The sequence below is a fragment of the Equus caballus genome, chromosome 4 (genome assembly GCF_041296265.1).
Source record: "Equus caballus isolate H_3958 breed thoroughbred chromosome 4, TB-T2T, whole genome shotgun sequence".
NCBI lineage: Eukaryota > Metazoa > Chordata > Mammalia > Perissodactyla > Equidae > Equus > Equus caballus.
Window position 1 is genome coordinate 18054567 of NC_091687.1, and position 13324 is coordinate 18067890.

At 38.2% G+C, this 13324-nt stretch overlaps 1 protein-coding gene across 1 annotated transcript in view; it reads right to left on the minus strand.

Annotated features, from left to right (window-relative positions):
• Positions 1 to 1761: 1761 nt before the first annotated feature.
• The window catches only part of SUN3 (Sad1 and UNC84 domain containing 3), a 32446-nt gene continuing 20883 nt past the window's right edge, over positions 1762 to 13324 (minus strand). The window contains exons 7-10 of the mRNA XM_014738995.3: positions 8440 to 8555; positions 6719 to 6886; positions 2974 to 3066; positions 1762 to 2053 (exon numbers count right to left, since the gene is read on the minus strand). Coding sequence (XP_014594481.3) covers positions 1934 to 2053; positions 2974 to 3066; positions 6719 to 6886; positions 8440 to 8555 — 497 coding nt within the window. The 3' untranslated portion in view covers positions 1762 to 1933. The remainder of the gene's footprint in view (positions 2054 to 2973; positions 3067 to 6718; positions 6887 to 8439; positions 8556 to 13324) is intronic.

Sequence of the window (13324 nt, forward strand, 5' to 3'; positions counted from 1 at the left end):
AGGCTTCATTATGTAAGCATTATTGATTTAATCATTGGCCATAGTCGATTGATTCAACATCCAGCCCCTCCCTCCTCCCCAGAGGTTGAGGGTTGGCAGGGTAGGGGGGTCCAGTGGTGGGGGGCTGAAAGTTCCAACCATCTCATCACAGGGTTGGTTCTCCTGGCAACCAGCCCCCCATCCTTAGGTGAGGTCAAAAAGTCACCTTATTAACATAACAAAAGACACGTTTATCACTCCCATCCCTTAAAACATCCCAAGGGGCTGCCCCCCCCCCCACCCTGGCCCCGTGGCTGAGTGGTTAAGTTTGTGCACTCCGCTGCGGTGGCCCAGGGTTTCGCTGGTTTGGATCCTGGGCGTGTACATGGCATCACTCCTCAGGCCATGCTGAGGCGGCATCCCATGTGCCACAACTAGAAGGACCTACAACTAAAATATACAACTATGTACTGGGAGGATTTGGGGGGGAAAAGCAGAAAGAAAATAAAAAAAAGGAGATTGGCAACAGTTGTTAGCTCAGGTGCCAATCTTTAAAAAAAAAAAAACTGTTAAAAAAATATTCCAAGGGTTTTAGCTCTGTAGCAGAAATAGGGACAAAGACCAAATATATATTTCTTATTGTAAACCACAATATCACAGCCATAGAACTGTTTCCCTTTGTTGATTGTCTTCTTTTTCCAGAGCTTTCCTGGCTTCCTACAAAGTTCATATTTCCATACGAACTTTAGAATCAATTTGGTTTAAAACACAACTCTTTTGCTTTCTTATGTATATATGTGTTTTAATCTTTTAAAACCTTTCTAAAATTGAAAATATAAAACATATATAAATGTAGACAGAATAGTGTAAGTGAGCCTTCGTGGATCCCCACCAACTTCAACGATCATTTTATAGCCAATCTTTTTCATCGATCCTCCCACTCATTCTCTCCTCTTATATTATTTTGAAACATATCTCAGATACATCATTTCATCTGTAAATATTTAAACATATAAGTCTAAATGATAGGAATTATTTTTTGCAACAAAATCACAATACCGTTATCACACAGGCACCTAAACATTCTTTTTAACAATAATTCCTTACTATTCCATAATAGTCTCATAAATACCCTAATTTTTTTCTGGTTTTTAATTGAGATCAAACTGAATTTGTAGATTAACTTGCAGAGGACTGACATCTTGACAGTGGAGTTTTTGCGTCCACAGATAAGTTAAGCCTTTCCATTAGTTGGAGTCTTCTCTTAGTCATCCATGCCATTTAGGTGTTTCTTCATACAGGTGGTTTAATTCTTTTGATTTTTTTTTCATCTTTGTTGTGGCTTTTGTAAATTATATCCTCTAACTGGTCCTTGTTTGTATTTATGAATGATGTTGTTTTATATGTGATAATTTTTATACACTAACTTGCTGTGGTTTCTCCTAGTTTGTAATGGATTTTTAAATTGACTTGATTGCATTTCAAGGAATTCATCTAATTATCTGCAAATAGTCATGGTCAGAGTTCCTCACTCATTTTCACCTCTAATTTCTTTTGCTTACCTAATTGCATTGACCAGTGACTCCAGATCAGTGTTAAATAATAATAATAACAGTGGACATCCATACCTGGTATGGGTGAATGAATAAATGAAGACAAAGATGCTATTATGAGAAAGACTGTTGAATAACACCATCTTCTTTTAAATACAAATTCACTGTTCAATGCTCCAACAACATGATTCATCCTCAGAAGCTAAACTACCACAAGGAGATTGAATTCACTTTCCTACTTTTTATTAGTAAAATTCATCCACTTTTTACTGGTAAGTATGAAACATTGTAAGCCTTCCCTCCCACTCTCAGTTTTCGATTCCCATGGGTGTGGGAAATCTAAGGGGATGGGAATACTTGAATATTCTGGACCTGTGGTCACGGCCTTCTGCACCAGTTCTCTAGGTGTCATCTCCTGGGGTGCCATGGACCCTGAATCTATATAAACAAGTATACTTCAGGTGTCCCCAGTTGCTGAGGATTTTCAGTTTCACACATAATAAAGATTCAGGAACTTTATGCTGAAAGTAAAGAAAAGGTAAAATTAATGCCTTATAGAGAAATCATTTCAAAGAATACCAAGGAATGCTGATACGATGGAAAATTAAAACCCTTCTTTCCTTCCTAACACGAGTAGTTTCAAATACTGATTTCATGGATGAGAAAATGAGGTACTGTGAGTAACAAGCTCACAAGAAGATAAACAGAAGGGAGGAAGATAATATGGCGGTCTAGACACCCAAGTGCCTCTCACTGCCCAGTCATGCCCCACAGTGCTCCTGGTTGGCTGTGCCAGGGAGGGAGGGAGGCAGAGACGGCATATACAATCAAACATGAAACTCTACAAGTACATTCATTTCTAACACATATATTGTTTTCAGCTTAGATGTTCTCACCATTGGCCAAGAAGTATCATAAAAAAGCTAATGAGAAATAATGGAATACATATACCCTAATCACTTTCAGGGGATTATATGTTAACAGCTGCTATTTTTTTCCCATTGAGTTAGGAAGAGAAGTTTTGCTTGTATTATCTGGTGTTGAATATTTATTCCATCTTCCTCTGAGTTCCTCTCTGCCTCCAACTGTCTCATACCGCACTGTCATCCCCATCCCCTTTACCCGAGGAAGGTGAGAGAGGGACTCTCCAACCTAATAGTATCAAGGAAACCGAATAGGTAAGATAAGGACTGAGCAAGTGAATATATTTTTAAAAAGTGATAGCAAATAAGGAAGAATTACTCTTAGAAATTGCTTTTGTATTTGCCTGTCTTTTTCAATAAAATCCATGCAAGCACTGGGAGCTAAGAATTGAAGTACAGATAAGCCTTGCTTACTCATACTTTTATCATCATTATTCCCACACCACTTTGCACCAAGCAACCACAGCAAACCCATCCCAGGGATGAACCACTCATGTCCTAACCAGGGATTTCATTACCTGGAGCTCAAATGTTTGAATGGTGGCTCCTGTTCTGTTATATACAAACTGACCTAGGAAAATTTCTTCTCCTTCACATTGTTTCGACATGCCCTAGAAAGAAAGCAACAGACATGGAGGTTATAATAATGCACGCTTGGTGAAAATAAATGGAGACAGTTGTCTGTTCAAGTAGCAACAACTGGCCACACATTTTTGGGTGTCCACCAAGGGCAGAGTGCTGTGTTAGGTGTTTAGGCATTTAACTCAGGGGGTTGTGAGGCAAGAGACAGGCTGATCACAGGGTTGACTAGATAGATAGGTAGTTAGATAGATAGTAGATACACGATAGATAGATACACAGATACATAGACAGATGGATGGACAGACGGCAAATTCCAGCATTAACTCTGGCCAAATAAGTGTATTTGCTATACTTCAAATAAAATGAACCAAAAATGAGTCCCCGTGTTGACCCAATGTTTTCCAAAATGAGATAAACTTAACCCAATTGCCAGAAATTGATCACACAGATAACTCTGTTCCCAAAGTAAACTTTTGTTGACTGAAAGAAACTATTCATATTTGTATGCAATTTCTCTTCTCCATCATTCAAATTGAAGATTTTTGAGAGGAGAGTGCACTGGTGGAAATTAGTTTATTTTGTGAATCTAAAGTTTCCTATTAGGTTCCTTAAATCATAGTAACACAACAAAATACTTTATTAGACCAATCATTTTATAATGAAAATATTAATATTGAAACCATTTATACAATTTTATTAAAATAATTAGATAAATGATGATTAAATAATGCACCCACAATTATATAAATATAAGTATATATATTATATATATATATATATATATATATAAAACTCAAGCCTCATATAGTTCCGTTAGCCTAAGATAGGAGTGCTAATTTTATTGCCACCTTCTTTATCACCTGTTTTAATTTCACTTGGTTCATAAATTTACTAATATAAGAGAAAAATGATGAGAAGTACTTTTTATTACTAAATGATTCTAGCCTGAAGGGTTCACCCATAATTCCTCTGTAATGAGCAACAGTATGCACCTTTCTGAGGTGGTGTTTGATCTGCCCCAATGCAACCTAACTCAACCTAATCTAACTCAACTATAGGTGTCAGCAGACACCTATTGTGGGTGGCAGCAGGTTTGCATCAAAGGATAGTGGTCTTCTTCCTGTTTCATAACCGCAGAATCGTGGCATTTAGAGGCATTTGAGTGATGCACAAGGTTGGCTAAGCACCATGTTTAACTCTGAGCCCTCCTCCAGAAAGGAACACCAAGAGATCCAAGTAAGGCATACCTACAAGGAAAGCATGGGTGCAGACACTAAGACAAAAAAAATCTGGTTTAGTGGCCTGGAGAAAACACAAACTACCCTGACTGGAGGAGGGACCAGCAGCACACTGACCCCAGTGTACACTCCAAGTCTGCGGAAAGGGCCAGAGATGAGGCCATGGGGTAGAGGCGGAGCATGGGGCTGCAGGGGTCCCCAAATGCTAGGGGGCGCTGACAGCCTTTTCAAGAAGCAGTTAGACTCCCAGTCCCTGGCTAGTCATCACTGCTGTCCTGGCCCAGCAGAGGATTATCTTCTTCCTCCCAGCTCTGGGACACCAGCCTCGGGAGCACCTGGCAGAGACAAGAGGTGAAGGCATGCTCTACACACTGAACGGTGGCCCACGCACTCTTCTCCCAGCAGCACCCGGCATGTTGTTGGCCAAGTGAAACCTCCTTGGCACAAAGTTACAGGATTCCTCCCAGAATCAACCTGCATGATCCCACATTCTGGGTCTCCAGAAGAAATGGCCCAGCCAGACCACTCACCCCTGAAGCTCCCTGTCCACGTGCCCCACCCTGTGTACAAATTTTCAGCTGGCTTTTTACCATTGAACTGTTAAATGCAACTGATACGCATCATCAGACACTTGAGAAAAGCACCTCACAAGAAAGACAGAGCCCCGATCAACAGGGGAGGGAGCAGAAGTACATGAAGCAGAACTGCAATTAATACACGTTAATATCTTCTGAGACTTAAGAGAAGACATTGCATCCATGGAGGATGAAATTTACACTCTAAAAAAGAGAATATTTACAGAAAAAAAAAAGTCTTAGAATAAATGTGACAGCAGAAATAAAAACTTCAACATAGGGGTTAAAATATAACCCCTTTCAGAAAGTAGAACAAAAAACGAAGAAGGAAAACAGGAAAGAAAAATATTTTAAATAATAGATTAGAAGACCAGTCAAATCTTCAGCACGTGGAAATGAAATCGCCTGGTACCAGTTGTGCATCAGACCTAACTAGCAACCAGGCAGATTGAAGCAGATGGGCAGAGTGCTCCAGAGGGATGGCTCAAAAGAAAAAGGAAAAGCAAAGAAAAGAAATTTATAAGTTATCTGAATGAATGAACATAATAGGAAGAAATGTACACATCTGAAGAAGAGGTTGGGAATGTGTTAGGAATATAGGAAATTAAGCAAATTTAAAAAAATGAGACGATTATTATCCTCAAGAACATCAAAAATTTTACACAAAGAAAATAGTATTCAAGTACACTATAAGGGTAACTGAGTACAGTATTGTCCACAAACACCAATGAAAACATTAAATATTTATTGAAACTAACAGTAAGATACACAGTCTTTCTAGCAGTGCCCCAAACATGAAACATAGAGTTCCCATGTGATCTAGCAATTCCTCTCCTGGTATAGATGCAAGAGAAATGAAAACCCATGTCCACACAAAAACTTGTACACAAATGTTCATAGCAGTAGCATTCATAACAGCCAAAGAAGTGGAAACAACTCAAATGTCCATCAACTAAAGAATGGATAAATAAAATGTGGCCTATCCATTCAATGAAATATTATTCAACAATTTAAAAAAAAGGAGTACTGACACATGTTCTAACATAGATGAACCTTGAAAACACTAAGCTAAGTGAAAAAAGCCATTCACGAGAGACCACACATGCGATTCCATTTATATGAAATATCTGGAATAAGCCAATCTATAGAGACAAAGTAGATTAACGGTTGCCTAGGGCTGGGTGAGGGGAATGGGGGGATAGGAGATGACAGCTAAAAGGGACAGGGTTTTTGGGGGGAGTAATAAGAATGTTCTAAAATTGATCATAATGATGGAGCACAACTCTGTGAATATACCAAAAGCCAGTGAAGGGCACACTTTAAATGAGTGAATTGCGTGGGGTGTGAATTGTATCTCCATAAACCTGTTTTGAAAAAGAAGGTAAACATAAGCATTTTGGGATTATGGAAAACCATAGAAGAGAGCTAATCATTTTCCATCAAAGGATGTCAGTAGATAACCAAAACTGAAAAATCAAGAAATAACACTGAAAGGAAATATGACAGCAAGTACCCAAATAAGCAGCTAAAACTGTAGCAAGTGGAAGCTTCCAGAAAGTAAAAATCAGGGGTGGGAGAAGTGGGATGAGGAAAAGCTGTGTTTCATTATAAACGTATGGAAATGTTTGATTTTTTAATTGTACATGTAAAACTTTGATGAAAGTAAAAAGGAAGATTAAGTAATCGAAATCATCTGGTCCAATTCTCTCACCTTGTAGATGACAAAGCAGAGCCCAGGAAATAAGTGACTTACTCACAGTGATACGAATGGTTCGCTGCACAGTTCAGATGAGATCCCAGCTCCTAATTCCTAGCCAACCACCTTCTATTGCAACCCACTCTGAACAAAGATTTAGACAGCTTCTCACATAAACAGAAAATTCCTTGGGTGCACTGGAGATGTCTCCTGAGGGAGACACCTTCTCTGAGATGTGCTCCATGGTGACAGCAGTTGGTATGATCTTCATGGCAAGCTTGATTAGGGCATGACCTTGGGAACCTGGAAAGGCCCAGCACTTTCCAGGGTGGACATCTGGCTGGAAAGAAAACACTGAGTTAACCTCTTATCTGGTTATCCACCCCTACAATATTGGTCAGCTAATCACTATTGATCACAGATCTCAGTTATGCCTATAATTTGAAGGCATTGTGTGGGATACATATCAAACAGGAAAACTTCCAAGATACCCATAGATTTGGTTATTCCTTCACAGCACGTTACGTTTATATCAATCAGAGCCCTTTATTATATGAGTATTTTTTTTTTCATTGCTCTAACTAGACTGTAAGCTGCTAGAGGCAGCTAGTTGGTACGAGTGGTGATGGTGTGTTGATGGTGCTAATGGAGGAGAAGATAGTGAAGGTGGTAGTAGTGAGATGGTAGTGGTGATCATTGTGGTATGGTGATGGTGGTAATAGTGGTGATGGTGGTGGTGGAAGAGGTAATGGTGATTATGGTGTTGGTGGTGATAGTGATAGTGGCGATGACAGTGGTGGGTGTGGAGATGGTGATGATGTGGCAGTGGTGGCAGCAGTGATGGTGGTGGTGGTGATGGTGTGATAGTGGTTATGGAGGTATAGGTGGTGCTAGTGGGGATGGTGGTGGTGATGGAAATGACAATGGTGGTGATAGTGATGGTGATGCTGTTGCTTGTGGTAAACAAGAAAAATGATGTTTACCATTTTTTAGACCTAGACTACACTCTGGAATGTGATCCATATGTTTGCCCCTGAAGGTATTTCTAAATTGGAAATGTGTGTAGACTATAGTTAAGAAGGCTCTACTATCTGTGGAAGTGTAGTGTCTTTTGACTTGAACTGAAATGTTAGTGGAAACCGTATTTGGAAATTTCTTCTGTTATAATTGGACTTTATAAGAAGGTGTTGACCTGAATAGCAGGTAGCACAGTACTGGCACTTAGGAGGCATGATCTTTCAATAAATGTGTATTGAGTGACTGAAGTTTTCAATGAAAAAGGGAAGCCAAAGACTCAACTTAAAGATATGGAATTTGTATGTTCTATTTGAGAAGTAAATTCTAATTTACTGATCTTAAAATAATTAATTATCAATTAATTAACCATAACTTACTGACCATAAAGTATGAAATAATTCGTGTAATTTGATAACTACAAAAATGCAAGGAGATGGTTTCAGGTTCTGTGACAAGTTCAGAGGCTCTTATATTGCCTCCATTTTATTTTATTTTATTTATTTATTTTTTTAAAGCTTATTCCCTTTTTTTTTTGAGGAAGATTAGCCCTGAGCTAACTGCTGCCAATCCTTCTCTCTCTCTCTTTTTTGTTTTTTTTGCTGAGGAAGTCTGGCCCTGAGCTAACATCCATGCCCATCTTCCTCTACTTTATATGTGGGATGCCTACCACAGCATGGCCTAGTCAAGCGGTGCCATGTCCACACCCAAGATCCGAACCGGCGAACCCCGGGCCGCTGAGAATCGGAACACGCGCACTTAACTGCTACACCACAGGCCGGTCCCTATTGCCTCCCTTTTAGACATTAATATTTTCATGAGAAATAATTGGAACAAAATCCTAAAATATAAACAAGTTACTCTTAATCTAACTTTTACCTGAAGAATAATATCTGGAGGCATTTCATAATTTAAGAACCCAATCCCGTGCCAGTACAGTTTTGCTTTACTATTTTTGTAACTTTCCGAGGTCCCAGCTTCAATGATGGAGGCTCCTAAAATTATAAAATAATTGTCAAAATAAAAATTTACCCAACTCAAAACACATCATTTAGATTTTAATAATGTTGTTGGAAAACTACTACTGGAGAAATCAGGAATAAGGTAAAATTCATATTTGGGAATTAGTAGGAAAAGTCTGACATTCAGTTTTTAGTACCACTGAAATTTTGTCACTTTGAGAAAACCATGCTTGCTCTGTGTAGTTTCACAAAATTTCTGAAACTGGTATTATGACAAAAAATTGACTTCTGGAGCAATTGATTTAGAGATGGATATATTATGTGGATTGTGTTTATTACCTAAAGAGACTCATAGACCCCCATATTGTAACAGTTCCTGTGATAAACGAGACTTTCATGTCAGCCCAATTCACTCGAAAACGAAAAAGCAGAAAAAAGTCATAAATATAGTAACAAGTTATAATAGCAATTCTGCAGATTCGCTGAGCTTTAATTATAATCAGAAATATGAAATATACTCATCAAATATTATCCCTTTACCTTACTTCATTTTAAAAGTAAAATGTATTTTTACATAAGAAATAAGGAAAGTGCACGTCACTTCCTCAAATTCTATCTGGATATCACAATACAACATCACAAAGACACTTGCCTGACTGAATAGCCAATTACCAGTGCTTTTTCTAAGATGTCACAATTTGAAATAGCACACGTGTACCTAGGGTAGCCAGATTGAGCAGGCAAAAATACAAGACTTCCAGTTAAATTTGAATTTCAGATAAACAAGGAAAATTTTTTTTAGTACTAATAAGTCCCATAGAATATTTCGAACATGTTTATATTAAAAAATTATTTGGTGTTAGCCTGAAATTCAAATGTAACTGAGCCTCCTTTCTTTTACCTGGCAATGCTGTGTGTACCTTGTTTTGAGTGCTGGAACTGTCTGCTCAATCAACCAATGGTCCTACTCAACAGACTGGACAGGGACTAAACTTTCACATGCTAATGTAAGAGCCAACTCCAGCTCCCCCATAATCTATTCAAGAAAGGATTTAAATTGGGGTATGTAGAGTTTTTTAAAATCATTCATATTTGTTCACTTTTTTATTCATTTGTTGTTTTATTTTTTAAATCAGCTTTATTGAGATATAAATCACACACTATGCAATTCACCCATTTAAAGTGTACAATTTATTGTTTTTTAGTATATTCACAGAGTTGTGCAACTAAGATCACAATATTAGATATTTTCAATCAGCCAAAAAGAAACCCATAACACCTACCAGCCACTCTTCCTTTCCCGCCAACCTCCCACGCCAGCTCTGGGCAATCACTAATCTACAGGCTATCACTATAGATGTTCTGGACCTCTGCTCTTGTTGTCCCCTCATAGTCAATCACATTTCAGAGCCTTTGCAATATGGCTACTTTCCTTTAGCGCAATCAATGCATTTGAGATTCCTGGGTGTTGTAACGAGTACCCATAGTTCATTTCTTTTTATTGCTGAGCAGTATTCCACTATATGGATATATCACAACTAGCTATGCATTCATCTGTTCACGGACATATGGGCTATTTCTGGTTTTGGTGATTATGAGTAAAATGGCTATAGATATTCTCATATGATAGATATTCAGATATTCTCATACTATAGATGTTGTGAAAATAAATCTAAATTTCCCTTAAGTAAATATCTAGAGGTGGGATTGCTGGGTCAAAGGTAAGTGTTATATTTAGCTTCATAGGAAATCGTCAAACACTTTTCCAAGATGGCTGTGGCATGTTACATTCTCACAGCAGTGTATGAGAGCTACGGTTGCTTCCCATTATTCCCAGAACTTCCTATGTCAGTTGCTGTCAGTTTGTTTGCTGTTCTAATAGGTATGTAGTGGTATATCATTCTGATTTTAATTTACATTTCACTAATGTACTTTTTTTAACAGTCATATATTTTCTTGGATAAAGCGACTTTAAACTCTTTTGCCCATTTTTTATTGGGTTGGCTGTTTTCTTATTATTGAAGTTTGAGAACATTTATAAATTCTGGATACATTCCTTTCTCAAATATGTGATTTGCAAACAGTCTCTCCCAGCCTGTGACTTTTCTTTTCACTCTCACTTTTCACTGTCTTTTGCAGAGCAGAAGGTTTTAATTTTGATAAAGTCCAAATTATCTGTTCTTTTCTTTTTATGGATCATGTTTTTGTTGTCATATCTAAGAAATCTTTTCCCAATTCAAAGTAACAATGATTTTCTTTTATTTTTTCTTCTAGAAGTTTTGTACCTTTAAGCTTTATGTTTAGGTCTATGACTAATTTCCAGCTGAGTTTTGTAAGTTGGGAGTGATAAGTCAAGGTTTAGTTTTGCATTTGAATGTCCAACTTCTCCAGCATCCTGACTTGCCTTTTCTCTTTTGTCAAAAATCAGTTCATTGGCCTGGCCCCATGGCCTAGTTGTTAAGTTCTCTCGATCTGCTTTGGCAGCCCAGGGCTCACCAGTTTGGATGCTGGGTGTGGACCTAGCACCGCTCATCAAGCCATAGTGAGGTGGCATCCCACACAGAACTAGAAGGACTTACAACTAGGATATAAAGCTATGCACTGGGGGCCTTTGGGGAGGAAAAAAAAAAAGAGGAAGATTGGCAATAGATGTTAGCTTAGGGCCAATCTTTCTAAAAAAAAATCAATTCACCATGTATGTGTGGGATTATTTCTGGACTTTCTATTCTGTTCCACTGATGTTACCAATACCACACTCTCTTGATTACCGTAGCTTCAGAGTAAGCTTTAAAATGGGTAGTGTGAGTCCTTCAACTTTGTTCTTCCTTTTCAAAATTGTTTTGGCTAGTCTGGTTCCTCTGCCTTTCCACGTATATTTTAGAAACAGCCTGTAGATTTCCAAGCAATTCTGCTGGAATTTCAATTGGGATTATATTGGATTAATAGACTACTTAGGGAAAGTTGCCCTCTTAACATCTGTTATCGCCAAAAAAGGAGGTTCTTCTACTTGCCGCAAGACAAGACAACAGTCAAGAGGCAAGGTGGTGGGAGAGAAGGGCATTTATTAAGCAATAAACTAGCAAATTGGAAGATACGGTGACTAGCATCCTAAAGAACCATCTTACAGAACAAAGACTATAGGCCAGTTATATAAGGGCTGCTTTCCAGGTGGGGCAGACTTCTGCTCTGCAGGTGGGGCAGACATCTTGTCTCCAGGTGGGGCAGACTTCTGCTCTGTAGGTGGGGCAGACGTCTCATTTCCAGGTGGAGCAGACATCTTGTCTCCAGGTGGGGTAGACTTCTGGTCTTACTTCCTGATAATCTTTGTTTTACTGGATATGCGTCAGAGACCAGAACAACGCCCTATACCCTGATTTAGCTTAAAGATAATAACAATAAAATCTTTAATATGTACAGTAAAGATTACTGTTTACATGAGTGGCACCAGAATATTGATGCTTCAAATCTGCAAACGTGGTATATACCTGTCCGCTTACTTAGGTCTTCTTTTATTTCTTTCATTCGTGGTTTTTCTTTTTAGTTTTTAGCACACAGATCCTGTGCATATTTTGTTGGATTTATACCTAAGTATTTCACATTTTTTATTGCTGTTGTGAATAATACTGTTTTTTAAAATTTCTTTTTCCAACTTTGTTTTTGGTGAGGAAGATTTGTCCTGAACTAACATCTGTTGCCAATCCTCCTTTTTTTCGCTTGAGAAAGATTAGCCCTGAGTTAACATCTGTGCTAATCTTCCTCTACTTTATATGTGGGGTGTCTCCACAGCATGGCTGATGAGTGGAGTGGGTCCACACCCGGGATCCAAACCTGTGAGGCCAGGCCACCAAAGCAGAGTGCACAGAACTTTAACCACTAGGCTACGGGGCCAGCCCCCTCTTTTTCCAAATTTTTATTACTAGTATCTAAAAATTGTACATACACAACTAAACTTAACTTCACATATTAGTTCTGTTATATTTTTTGATGACTTTCTCTCTAAATAATCCTGTTACCTGTGAATAGAGACTTTTTGTTTCTTCTTTTCCATTTTGCGTGCTTTTTTTCTCTCCTCCTTATCCTGCCTCCTCCTCCTCCTCTTCTTCTTTCTCCTCCTCCTCCCCTCTTCCTCCTCCGTCTCCTCCTCTTCCTTCTCTCTCTCTTCCTCTATTTCTTTGATTCTTGTCTTATCTTGCTGGTTAGGAGTTCTATTACAGTATTGAATAGGAATTACGAAAGTGAACATCCTTAGCTGTTTCTGATCTTAGAGTCGAGCATTTAGTCCTGCACCAATAAATGTGAAGTTAGCTGGAGGAATCTTGCAGGCATCTGTTATCAGGTTGAGGAAATTCTTTTTAGTTTGCTGAGAGTTTTTTTTTTTTTTTTTATCACAAATGTGTATTGAATTCTGTTCACTGATTTTAGTGTATCTAATTTGAGGATCATATGGCTTTTCTTCTTAAGTTTGGTCTGTTGAGATCACAAATGACATTGATTTATTTACAAATGATAAACCAGCCCTGCCTTTTCAGGATAAACCTGACTTAGTCATGTTGTATTATCACTTTTATGTATTACTAGATTTGATTACCTAATATTTTGTTGAGGGACATTACATAATGGTGAAGAGGGTCATTCATCAGCAAAAATAATAATCCTAAATGTGATTACATCTAAAAGAGCTTCAAAATAGGTGCAGCGAAGTCCTCGGTTCGTGAGGTATACTGGCCTATATACTTCTTTTCTTATAATGTCCTTGTCTAGTTTTGGTATCCAGATAACGATGGCCTCATAAAATAAGTTGA